The 13,341-nt window shown below is 35.9% G+C and overlaps 1 protein-coding gene across 1 annotated transcript in view; it reads left to right on the plus strand.

Moving 5' to 3' along the window:
* The window catches only part of COL4A4 (collagen type IV alpha 4 chain), a 55,727-nt gene that overhangs the window by 4,288 nt on the left and 38,098 nt on the right, over nucleotides 1–13,341 (plus strand). The window contains exons 4-8 of the mRNA XM_062498817.1: nucleotides 7,167–7,301; nucleotides 8,183–8,227; nucleotides 9,888–10,004; nucleotides 12,585–12,653; nucleotides 12,871–12,906. Coding sequence (XP_062354801.1) covers nucleotides 7,167–7,301; nucleotides 8,183–8,227; nucleotides 9,888–10,004; nucleotides 12,585–12,653; nucleotides 12,871–12,906 — 402 coding nt within the window. The remainder of the gene's footprint in view (nucleotides 1–7,166; nucleotides 7,302–8,182; nucleotides 8,228–9,887; nucleotides 10,005–12,584; nucleotides 12,654–12,870; nucleotides 12,907–13,341) is intronic.

Here is a 13,341-nt window from a genome sequence, read left to right on the forward strand (position 1 = left end):
GAAATGGACCCAAGTGCCAAATGGAAGTGTTAGTAAACATGTCAAAATGAATTGGATGTTGTTATGCAACTGTAAGTCTGAGAATTGTACCATTTTTCTGAAAAAGCTCTGAAATAAGTACCCTGATGGGTAATGGATAAAATACCTCCTATGTAATATGAATTTATATTTCATGCAGTCATTTATATTAATCAATATACTAGAAACAGAAGCACTCTTCAAACCCTACATGAAACATGGCTTAACTAAACACTGCTTCACATAGATTACTGCACATATTTTCTATACTGATGTATGGTGATGAATAATTTTCTATAGGATTATTTAATCTTTTCTTTCATACTACAGTTCTTCTGGTTTTTAAACTTTGCTGGGTTCTGCTTTTACACTCTGACACACTAACTTTGCTCTCCAAGCTTTTGTGGAGACCAGCCATTACAAAATAAAAGATTGGTTTATCTTATTGCTAGCTTTCTAGAATGCAAAACATCTTCTTTATCTGCTTTTCTGTCTGAATCCTGCTCAGGCTGGTTCCTCAGTTTTGCATCTTTCTCAATCCTGTCTTGAAATGGTAAGAAACAAATGGTTATTAAAAGCCTTTGGCATTGTACAGTACACAAGACTAAATATTCAGAACTTTTGGTATTAAGACTTTGCCTTCTGTTTGCCCATTTGAAAATATTTTAAATTTCAACATCAAAAGCCTTCTTATATTGAGTGGACAAGGTAATGATAATTGAGGTTTAGCTAGAGAAAAGCTGACCATAGGAATAAGAAAATGAAACTGCCCTGGCCATACTTGAATGTATTGATACTGGGCAAATCAAAAGAAAAGTAGAAGCAAATAGCTGAACTGTCATTTAATATTTAAATAAAACCATTATAGCTATGCATCAGTTATTCTGTGGAGTTTTAGAAGAGCTTGTGTACCTGTAATTTTTAATTCTCTCTAACACATATAACTCTGTGCAATAAATAGATTTGCACTCCTATTCATTAGCAAGAAACCATTGTTTGAAAAAAAACATTTTAGTCACTACTGCTAGTAGTGTATCATTGCAATTGTTCACATCATAATTAAATTTTGACTTCTGTTCACTTGGGATTACAGTTTTGTTGGAGTTAGTTTTACATGATACTGTTTGTTTTTTGATCTTACATCACAACTCAAAGGACTCTTTCTTCCATAGGACACCATTAAAATGTGCTGCTAAATCTCTTTGCCCATACTCTGTGCTATTATACCTAGACATCTCGGAACTGTAGAACAGATAAATGAGTCAAAACATCATTAGTGAAAATATATATGGCAGTAAGTGTTCTACCTGACTTCTTAGATTCTTTTTCCCTCTCTTCCTTTTTGGTAGGCCATAAAGTCTGTGATTTCAATTTTCATTAAAGACAGAGTAAAACCTTTCCACCATTTCATCCTCTTTTTCTACATCAGAAAGTTGTTTCCTAGAAAACTCCTGGAGTGTTGTATTACTGGCTTCCAAAAATGCTGGCTGCTCTAATAGAATTTAGATAGTTCAAAAAATGTTTGCAGTTAGCACTGACCAGTTGTAAACCTGTCCTGTGCTGACCCCAGAGTTTGATCCTATTCAATTCCGTTGGCTTTGTTTTTAGTTAAGTAGATTTGGGAAGCAAGCATCTATTCATGACCCAACCTGATCTGGCTTCTATGGGGTCATGTGAAATGCCTGGACCAAAGTGAATTATAAATATAACTCAGCAGGACCAATGTTCGTTCTTTTGCAGATGAAGCAAGAGGCTTATTTTTATCCTAGTGTAGGGGAGAAAGCAGCAAACAGAAATCTAAGAGTAGGGTTTTACACTTTCTGACACTTCATATGTAAGGAGTAAGCATTCACAGGAGATGCTGAGTCACTTGGGTGTCACAGGTAAGTTAGGAACTCAGCTGGTATCCGTCACTGCAGGGCAAGAATGCACTGCCCTGAGGTAAGAATGAGCAAAGTTACCTGTCAGTAAGTCAATGCTCTGGCACTGCTTCTCTTGTGACATCTCCCCAGTATATTTTGTGAGTTGCCAGATTGCCTTAGTATGTTCCATGGGTTGTCTGAGTTCAATTTATAGCATAGTGTAAACATGTTTAAAATGCACTAACTCTGAAAATGGTGCAAATTCTGTCTGTTTTGGGAAGTAAGAGGCAGTTATTAAAACACTTATTTTGCATGTCAGTATGCAGTGGCAATCTGTCATTCACATGAAATATCCAGTACATGTATTTGAATTTTCAAGTTGCACAGTCCGGAAATAAATATGTAAAATTCTTCTACTTGGTCTCAAATCCACTATGAGAGATGTATGTACACTGGCATCTGAGGAAATCCAGATTCCTGCCATTATTTGCCTCCTACTTACTGATCATTTTTTCCCAGTACATTAGCTGTAAGTTTTAAAGCAAAATATTCTTGAGACCAGTTTTGCGTTTCATTTACATTCACTGAGAATAAGAGCCCTAAATCTATATCTGAAGCAGATCAGACTTTTTTCTTTTTTTTTTCTTTTTTTTTTCTGTAACTTGGCAGGGGGATAGGCAGTTCTCTGACTGTAGAAGTTAGGATTTGAACTGGTAGTTCAAATGGATCCTTCTTACCAGAATGTGGAATAGCAACAGAACCACTCCAGTCTGTGAGGAGAATCACACCAATCACTTCAAGGTCTCTTTGAGGTTGTTCATTACATATGATGCCCAGCTACAGTATCTGTAAATTATCATTTTTCATATTAGACATTTTTCAAATTTTCATAAGTTTTGACCTCGTTAATTATCCCTTCTTTTGTTCTTCAGCATCTATCTTTTCTTAATACTTTTGGTTCCCCTATCCTACAAAACTGAATATGGTGGTTTTTCCTCAGTTGCTGCAGATTGCGAAGCTTTTCCAAATCAAGCAAGATAAAACTCTACAAAATCATTCTTTTTTACACATTTGAATCAACCAAAACTTGTCAACACTGACTTGTTTCAATAAAATGGTACAGAGCAAAACTCAATTTTATTTTATTAGCTAAGCTGATGTTAATTTTTTGTGGTCTATTTCTATAATTATCTGTGCTCTATTTGTAGCTCTCTTTCTGCCATTAGCAGTTAAGAGTTGCAGTGCTAAATGATGATTTGTTGAGTTTGTTTAACACAATAGTGACACCCACTGGCTTATTGGATAGTTTTTCTTTTCAAAGTTCCACAGAGTTAAAACACAAACGTGAGTATACATTGTGAATGGTGTTTTCAGCACTTCACTATGTTTTGTTGTGCTTCTGTGAAGTATCACTGTGAATACTAAGCTGCATCATCAGGTGTTTTGTTCTTGTAGCATATTATATCATTGAAAAATATAATAAAGTTGCAAAATATGATAAGTTCCCAAATTTTCCAGTAGTTTAGAGCATGGTTCAAATGTTCTTTACAAGAAAGATAGACTATTTTCAAGGGCCTGTAATGACAGATCAAGGGGTAGTGGCTTCAGGACATGGGTGGAGTTGAGAGCAGCAGCAGATGCCCCCTCACTAAGCAAATTACAAAATAAAACAACACTCCAAATGCCTTTGTGAGCACTCCTCTCTTGCCCACAGACTGCTTTACTTACCTTTGTGCTCTGTCCTGCTCCTGGTTAAATGAGAAAGACTGGTTGTAAGCCAGAGTCCAGTGCACAGTGGAAAGGGCTGCTGTATTATTTGCCTAAAATCTGTGAGAATTGCTGGGCATTTTCACTTTTGTTCTTATGAACAGAAGGTAAGTGTATTTCACAAATCACTGGTACATCTCCATAGCCTGTAACATAGGGTGCTGTCCTTACTGAAGGTAATAACTGGGCTTCTTTCCACTTCATTGATAACAAGAAGCAAGACAATTCATTCGAGTAGTGTGAAGTTTTTTTTATTTCCAATTAAGACTCCTTTAAAACAATGTGCTTGAGAAAATTAAGTGCTCAAGGCACTCTCAAGATCAGGTGCTCTTCAGTCTCATGCATTAAAAAAAAATTAATTCCAGATAACCTTGACCATTGCCTTTTCCAAACAATATTGTTTTGTTGCCTGATTCTGAAGTATTTGCAGTCTTAGTCTTAGGAAGCATAGTTAATTAAAAAACAATATAGCCTTGTTTTGCTTAAAGTCAATTTCTTACTGCAGGTCAAGCCCAGGATATGCTAAAATAACAGACCGTAGTCTTGGCATGGTAGCTCCTGACCTAGACAGTTAACAAGGCACTGAAAACCTAGAGGAATTTATTGGCATCAGATGGCAGAGCGGGCATAATATTCTGTTCATTTTATCTGAGCTAATTTGTCATTTCCACATGAGCATGACTACCTTCATCCTCTTTATTTTTACAGCTGTCCTGAGACTGTAATGCTGTGGTAGTCACATTGGATGGGCACAAATAATAGATGTGATAATAGATGTTATGGCATGGTATCAGTTTGGTCTTAACAAAGCTCCAGTCATTATCAGTCTTTGAGCTGAAAGAAAGAGAGAGAATCCATCAGCTTCACATGGCATGCTAAAGTTGTATCAGCTGCCAAACCCATTGTGAATTTTGAATTCAGTGACTCTGTTCTATGACTTCACTACCTTCTACCGAAGATCATGGAGTTAATTAAATTCACAGGGTAGCAGCAAATGAAGACATTTTATCAACCTAAAGGACTACATGTCCTGGAAGTGTTTATTTGTTAAGTATAATAACTACCATAGAATGCCTACATGTCTCAGCTTTTTTTCTGAGTGCAATAAAAATCATGTTTCTTAACTGTCCAAAGGATATAACATGTTTTGAAAATTTTCTCTTTCAACTCTTGAATGTAGAGCATATACACTATTAATTTAAAAAACTGGAACCTGTTGTCAACAAAATGCATTAAAAGACAAAGGCATTTAACAGTGAATACAAAACATCATATGCTTTTCTTTTCCTGTTGATGAATGATGCATTTTGTAAGGTAATAGCTAGTTTAGAGAACTAAAAAGCCATACCACTTACAGTAAAGTTAATGGTACAAACAGTTGTACTTTATTATATATTATTAGTCTGGTTCATTTCACTTGTACTCAAAATGATGCTTTCATTAAAATGGTTGTCCAATTTTTTTTTTTCAGTCAGGTATTTAAAGGGCGTAATAGCTGCCTTAGAAGTACTTCAATTAATAAATTCATTCTAACATAGAATAAGCAATACACTGCCAGTAGACAGGCTGCAACTGTTCATGCAAGCAAACACTCAGCACCCAGAATCCTGACTGTCCTTTCACTAATAACAAGGATGCAGAATCATCAGCTTTTAATACCAGTAGCCCTTAATTTGCATAATATTTTACACTGCTGAAATTCTGGTATCACAAAAATTCTGATGGTTAGAAGAGACTACATGCTGATTGTGCCCTGGAATTTTTGCTAGTGACTTCTCTGGAAGCAGGATCAAGGCTGCAGTGAGAGGAGTGAGTAAAGATAAATGGAACATGACTGGTGTGAGGATGCTTGTTTCAGGTGGTTCTTATTTCTAAGTGTAGGACTTCTTTTCCCAGCCTCTGGACTAAGTTCCTGTTCATAGCTTAAGGGCCAGTGGTCATCCAGCCCTACTTCCACTGTGACATGAACCTATAGTACGTTCCTGTCCAAACGCAGTAAATTACCTTCTCTGTTGCTTACTTAGCTGATTTGATTGAATGATGCATACCATACATTTTTTCACTTCTTGCCCACCTGTCAAATCACACTGATTTTAAAAAGACAATTAAAAAACAAATAAAAAGTAAAAGAAGCTTAAGTCCCTGCTTGTAATTCACAAGATTTTGTCCAGATTCTGCTTGCTGAAATGTTTACACTGAGAAGCAAGCATTCTGTTATTTGCTACATATCTTCTTGAGATCATATTTCCTTTTCATCTTTTTTTCTTCCATTAATCCATTCATAAAAGTAAAGATATACTCTGTTAATTGTGATTACTGAAATATCTTTTACTGCCCTCAAGTGGTCCTAAAGCCATAGGGTTTTCTCAGGAACGTCTGGGGTTCCATTTTGCTCTCTTTTAAAATACTGAATTATAATAACTAATTCTATACTAAAATTATTGATTGATTATAGATGCTATGTAACGAATACAATTAATTATAGTTATAATAATTTATTATAACTAAGGGATGAAATCTGTAAAGAAAGCAAAACAGTCTTCAGTTTGGAAACGTTTAGAACAAGTTATCAGTAAACAAGGATAATGATATAAAATGAAAAGAAAAATAAAGACCTGCAAATACACAATTTTTTGTAGGGTGGAAGTGTAGACAGCTCACATGTGAAGCCTGATTAGAAAGCTTGCTTTATTCAGCACTTTGAATCTATGATTGCATACTTGTTGAGCAGCACAGAACAAAAACTGCAACACAACTGAAAGAACTCCACACCAGTGTTATAGACTGAAAAGTCCAGAGAAGTAATTTGGCTTCAGGAGAATGTATATTGCCTTGGAAAAGTTAATGTAAATCTATGGAGCTTGAATGGTAATGAAGGTACAAATACTCAATTTAGATCCATTTATAGATAAATTACATTCTTCAACCCCCCCCCCCCAATTCATTTTAACACAATCTATTTAAATTGATACTTTCTGTGAATATGTTAGCTAATAACTATTATTTTTTTTCTCCAGGAAACGTCAGAAATTTTAAATGAGGCACTAAGATATGAGAGTGATTGTGAAAAATGTGAGCTAGAAAAACTTAAGATAATTGGCATACCGTGACTTGAAAGAGGGAACTCGCTTGATTTGTTCTAATTGTGTACAAAGTCCCTTTGTCTAAAATGAGTCCTCATTTTTCTGGTGGGAAAACACAATGCTCATTGGATTCCTAGGCTTGCAAAAGGTGAATATTTAAATTGGTGGAGACTTGCAGGTTATCCCAAGCATCTCAGAAAGGTGGTCTTGGAGACCTGATGAAGGTGACAAAAAATTATTACCTTAAGCAAGTTGATAAACTTGAGGGTTGTGTTCCTACAGCACCTAATGCATGGGACAGTTTTGTAGGCTGTCCAGCAGCTGTTTTCAGTCATGAATATTTATACATTGTAAGCCTTGTTTTATCTACAGAGTCATCTTGGAATTGTTGTGGGGGTTACAGCAGTAGTCATTCACTTTTCTGGACTCTTTTCAGGGTCAGCCTGGTGAACTGGGAGCTCAAGGTCCAATTGGGTCCTTGGGATCTACAGGACCAGTTGGTCTGCCAGGGGAGAAAGGACAGAGAGGTGAGAATGGGCAGCCTGGGCCAGCTGGAGAAAAAGGTGATAAGGTAGGAAACACCACAGACAGCTCTTTTAGGTGTAGATTGTGTAATGTTAAATGCTGATGAGTGAAACAGAATCTGAATGAACAAAAATCATTTTCCAAACTAAACTCTTGCTCACAGAAAATTCTCACAGAAGTTAATTACAGAAAAGTAATTATTGAAGAAGTATTTAGGGAGATTTTTTTGCTGTGGATTATGAAATTAGAATTGTCGGAAGACATAAAATGTGATGAACAGACAGACTCAGATTGTCACACACTATGTCCTCCTTAACCTGAAAGAAGGTGTGGAAATGTGGAGCTAGAGGGAGCAGTATGGTGCTTTAAAAAGTGCTGCACTAAACAGAATTTTATTACCACTTAGTATAAATTGCAGTTCAGATTAATACCTTTCATATCTGTACAATCCCTGGCTCTTAGTACTTCATATTAGTTTTAACAATCTAATTTGATTGATCTCAGAGTGAAATCACTGATGTCACTATCTAGCACACCTGAAATGTCAATGCTGTAAACAAAAGTTGTACTGCTGGTATTAACAAAATAGGAGCAGGATTGTGAAATTACATGCAGAAATATTTTGTAAGTTACAGACAACTTCCCATTCTCTGTCATTTTATAATCTTTGGAGGATGAATGACTGTTGAGTATTAGACTTTTGTCTTGTGCTGTACCACCTGTTACATGGGTAACTGCACTAGTCTTCTGCTAGCCCCTTAGAAGTTTTTTTCAGATACTTTATTTCTGAAAATTGTGGTTTTTGATTAATATTTCAAACAAGACTAGTTTTTTCTTTCTTGCTATATTCACATGTTCTTGTTTTTTCATTATTTTTAAGAGTTAATGACCTCATCAACTTTGTTTTTTCATATCACCCATTTTTAGGGCCCAACTGGAGTCCCAGGATTTCCTGGTTTAGATGGTGTTCCTGTACGTATTAAACAAATACTTCTTTATAAAAATTACAGGTCCTGTAAATTCATAACAAGTCCTCTAACAGAATAATATACTCACTAAATTGTTTGGCTTTATACTTATTGCCATCATTTCTCTCATAGAGTTACATGTTTTTAAAAAATTTAAAATAACTAGGTTAACTTCAACTGCATTTCCTATTGATAACAAACACTACAGAATCCCAATGAGGTAAGTAGAGAATTTTCATGCAGGAGTGGGGCAGTGAAGGCAGAGACTACCCATGGCCATGGAGCATGTGTCAGAGCTAGGCTCAAAAGCAGTGTATTTCTTATCTCAGACTATAGCAGACTGCAGTCTGCTTGGTTCATTCTTAACATCTCTGAAAATATCTCAAATGATGTTTTTGTTCAGACATTCTGATTTTGCTTGTAGTCCTTTTGCAGGAAGAAACCCAACCACTGAGTCCAGTAGTTTTAGCCTGAATAGGGACTGAATAAACAAAGTGGATCCTAAGTATGTCTTTATAAGCATGTGATAATGCATTTTTATGAATGTCTTCTTCAGTATGAAAATTGGTGAAATAGTATCTTAGATACTGCATTTTTCAAAAAGCTCTACTAGAACTGAATTCCTGGGATGTTACCAGTTTCATATGAATCAAAATCAAAGTTAAAATGTTGAATTTTGAAAGTGAAAACAACCAAATGCTGAGTGGGTGTTGCAGCATCTGCTTGTCAGCTGTCCACGTTTGACAGTGGGACTGTTGCCAAAATGTCTGGATAATGTAGAGGTCACAAGCCCAAAATTTGGCACAAAAAAAGGAAGTGTTCCTAAGAAATTCATATTCTTTTTGCAAAAAAATGTTAATTTAAAAACAGTGTCCACAAATTTGACTGAAGCATTTAGAGACAAGAAGAAGGCAGAATTGAGAAAAGCATTTCAGGTAAATGACCAGGAGGATACTTGCTTGATGGTTTTTCAGATTCCTCCCAAAAAAATAATTTTGGGTCAAAATTATTATTTTGTCCTTACAAAAATCTTTAATTCTGTGAAAAATGGTTTTTTCCTCCAACAGGAAGACCATTCCGAGAAAAATCTCATTGTTTCATTGGCCAGTTCCTAATTTTTAGTAGAACTAATTGTTATCTGGACACTGGTTAGTTATTGCTAGGTTAGAAAAATCACAATTTCTGTAATTACTGTGTGCCTGAGTCAAGCTGTGTCTTCTTTTTACTTGTTTTATCCTAACAATTAAAACACATGAGGCTGCTCGAGACAACGTTTTTTTCAGTGGGTTTTTTCAGCTTTGCAGCCACAAGAAAGACTATAGATAGAGAGCTAGAGTCTGTATTGTCTGAGAAGACAGAACATTACTTTTTCACTCCAGTGAGAACCCAATCTGGTCCTCTTAACCAGTGTTGTCCCTGCTATATTTGCTATGCATCAAAAAGTGAAATAAATAAAATACTTTCCTCATTTGTTCTAAGCTACAAATAAATCTATTCAGAATATAAGACGTTTCTAATGCAAAAGAGTATGAAACCAGCACCACTGTGAGAAGTCATTTTGTTCACATCTGAGATATATTTGCTTCTGAACTGTTCTGCTAATTTAAAAAGTAATTCCCCATTAATCATGGTGCATTTCTAATAAATATTAAACTGTCTTTCAGGGCCTCCCAGGAAGGGAAGGGCCCAGAGGAAAGCATGGTTTGGATGGCTGCAATGGCTCGAGGGGAGATCCAGGACTTCCAGGAGAAAACGGTTATATGGGACCAAGAGGTCCTTATGTATGTGAAAGGCATTCCCACTGTGCATGTGCATTTTCCCTCCAAGCTAACACCTCTTAGAATGACTCTTAGATTGTGGCACCAGCTTAACACTGCTGCACAGGGAATTCCCAGGAATTCTTACTCAGGTTAATGGGAGTGAAACACACTACCTTTACAGATTAAGCATGAATGTCCAATAAGGTCCTATATCCTTGAAATACATATGGCTGCCTTGAAAGTTAAATTCTGACTTGTTTCCCCAGAATGTAGCCACACCAGCTGAGAAGGAGTAGCTTGAAAGCACCATACCATTCATTAGTACCTGAAATTTCTTAAAAGCATTACTAGTAGAGACCTAGGTGACATGACTTAAGTGGGAGGTTCAACAAGCCTAAGTCCTGTTACTTTACCAAACTTCAAAGTTTGGTACCACTTTGTGTGGTACCACATATGTGCTCTGTGCACTGCTAGTCTTGCCCTGGCATGTATCTGTGTATGCAAAGATCCTTCCACAATTAAAATGTTTAAAATTAGCACTTTAATACTTGTTTACTGTTTCTGTTAAAATGGAAGGCACTTTGAAATTGTTTAAGTAGCTCTGTTAGTAGTGCTCAACTAGTGAAGATAAAAAGATTCTTGTCATTAAGGGAAGTAAATTATTGTAACTACAAAGAAATTTTGCTGAACAGTTCTAGTCACCAGTTTTTGACTTTTTGTGGAAACAAGTTTTAGTTCTGAATGAATAAGAGCTGATTAGTTGGTCTAACAGCTTCCCTGAAATTTTCTAACACAATACAAACAACTGCACTTTACATGAAAAATCAAACATGTTTAGTGAGAGCTAAATAAAATGCTGAATTCAGCTATTAGAAAAATGTGGAGAGGGTTCAAGGGTGTAATGATGTTATCAAAGATAATACCAATTAGAATAAAATACAGTTGTATTCTATGAAAGATACAACATTATAAATTTACTAATAATCTCATTTGTTATACCTCTGAAAGTAACTGGTTACTTCTGCTGAAACTCTAATTTAATCTGTGTTTTCTTACTTACTATGGCCTTCAAAATAGAGTTTTACTTTTTGCAATTAGACAAGTGACATAAAGGAAAAACGGGACACGGGACAAATTACAGCACAAATCCTACCAATTTCAGGAGCATGCTCTTTGGCAGGCCTAGAAAAGTATTTGCAACCTACAAAAACAGGGAGACACAATAGGCATGTAGCCTTGGATATGCATACTAAAATTCCAGTGCAAATTCACTTAGCTAACCAGAAAAACAACACATAGTAACCATTTGTGTGCAAGAATGCCTCTCTATGCAGGTTGTCTATTTTTAAATTGATTTGTTGCACCAGGTACTAACCTGACTGTACATTACAGCCAACATTTTTATCTAATTCTTATTTATAACATTGGCCTGTAGATTTCTATTTAACACCATGTACATATCCATTGGCTTTACTTCCTTGACCTTGTTGGTTAAGAAAGCAACTTCTATCTGTAAGGCCTTACCTAAGTCATATAGAAGATAAACTAAATCTAACAAAGATGTTTTATTATATAAGAGACCACACGTAAAATACCTAAAGATAAGTACAACTTTTGATTTGTTTAGTGTGTTCCCTAGCAGCTGTTGTTTACCTGTAATCTGTATGCAATCTACTGTAGCTATATCCAGCTGCAGATGGCTGTAATTCTTCCTTTTATGGTGCCATTCCAGGGAGAAATACCTTCCCTGTTTCATTCTGACTGCAGAATTTGCATAGCCAGTTTATGATACGAACACTGTACCAGTTTTAAACTGGTTGACAGTGTCCCATTTTATTGAACTCAGTAGTCAGATGGTTAACTTACTTAAATTATATCCACTGTATTTGGATTTCAAATGGAAAAACCTCAGAAATAATGTCTTTATATATCTGTTTTTCGGATGTGTACATATCATGCTCTTAACAGTAAACTGAGCATTACAGTTAAATATTGCAAAATAAATAATCTCTTCATGCTAACTCAGATTGAGTTTTTGAGGGTGCTACAATTAGCAAGGTTTTATTAAGGACCTCACAGCAGGTACCATGGGAACTTGGTTCTTGAAATCCAGGGCTCTTAGGTATCAGATTTTTTTTAATAGACTAAAACAGGTTTCCTAATAGATGGAAATATTGAATTCTATGCATCTAACACAGTCCATACCTTTATTTTTTTATCTGTATGCAGTATCACTTTAAGTCCTTCTGAATCACACAATGAACTTTCATGGAAGGCAGAGTACTAATGCTTAAAGCCACTGCCTCCCTGAAAGAAAAATAAAGACTAAAGGCAAGATTTGTGAAGATTGTAGAATACTGAAGGACCCAAGTGCTAAGGAGTAGCTTAACAGAGCATGAGTTCAGAAGCTGTGGGAAGCTGGTTTGCTTAACTGTACAGAAGGTTTTGCTAAAATAAAATCATCATTCATGATCCTTGCGGATTACCTTGTGATGTAGGGGCACCTGAAAGTCACAGCCTGAGAAGTTATCATACAGTCTCCTTGGAAATGTAAAATATCAGTAAGTGGATCATGTTTTAAAAGACTCTTTCTCTTTAAAGGGAATTCCAGGACAAAAAGGAGAAAAAGGAAATTCAGTTTATATTTCACATTTTGGAAAAGGACTTCCAGTAAGTACCTGATTGTGAAAAAAATAATCTGTTGTAGGAAAACTTGTATGGTAAATGTAATTGTTCCATTACTCCTCACTAGTTAATAAAACTTAGTGGGAAAAAAGCCTACATTAAAAATGCATATGCAACTCTAACAGATAGTTTATAATCTTAATATCTGTAAAGTTACAAAATACCCACAAGAAAGTTTGAACTGGTTCATTTGTCATTACAGGGGGCGAGAGGTGATCCTGGACCCCCTGGCATGCCTGTAAGTACAGCCAGTGGGTTCTGTAACTGCTTTTTGCCATGAAGATCTTAAATTTTTTCTGCTTAGTATGGTAAGAAATATTGGGGCTTCTCCCTGCCTGTCTAAATAGCAAAATTCCAGAATGAAGCGTGAGAAACATCAAGTCTGTATAGTCTGTTCCCATGGCCAGTTCATGCTGGCTGAAAGGAGTACAAACAGACCATCCTCACCTGCATTAGCTGTGTGTGGATCAGCTGTTGCCCTGCTACTCACAGAATATTTTCTCTGTGAAATTCAAGATGTGAAATCTTCTGCAGTATCTAATGGGTGTCCCACGAATAAATAGCACTCCATTGTATTCAAGCCATAAGAACATGAAAGAAAGAGAGTTTAATTTTGTTGCTGAATCACATTCTTGATGGCTTTGGGTTCCATACCCTTCAAAAAGGTGTTCAC

Source organism: Cinclus cinclus, chromosome 10 (genome assembly GCF_963662255.1).
Source record: "Cinclus cinclus chromosome 10, bCinCin1.1, whole genome shotgun sequence".
Taxonomy (NCBI): domain Eukaryota; kingdom Metazoa; phylum Chordata; class Aves; order Passeriformes; family Cinclidae; genus Cinclus; species Cinclus cinclus.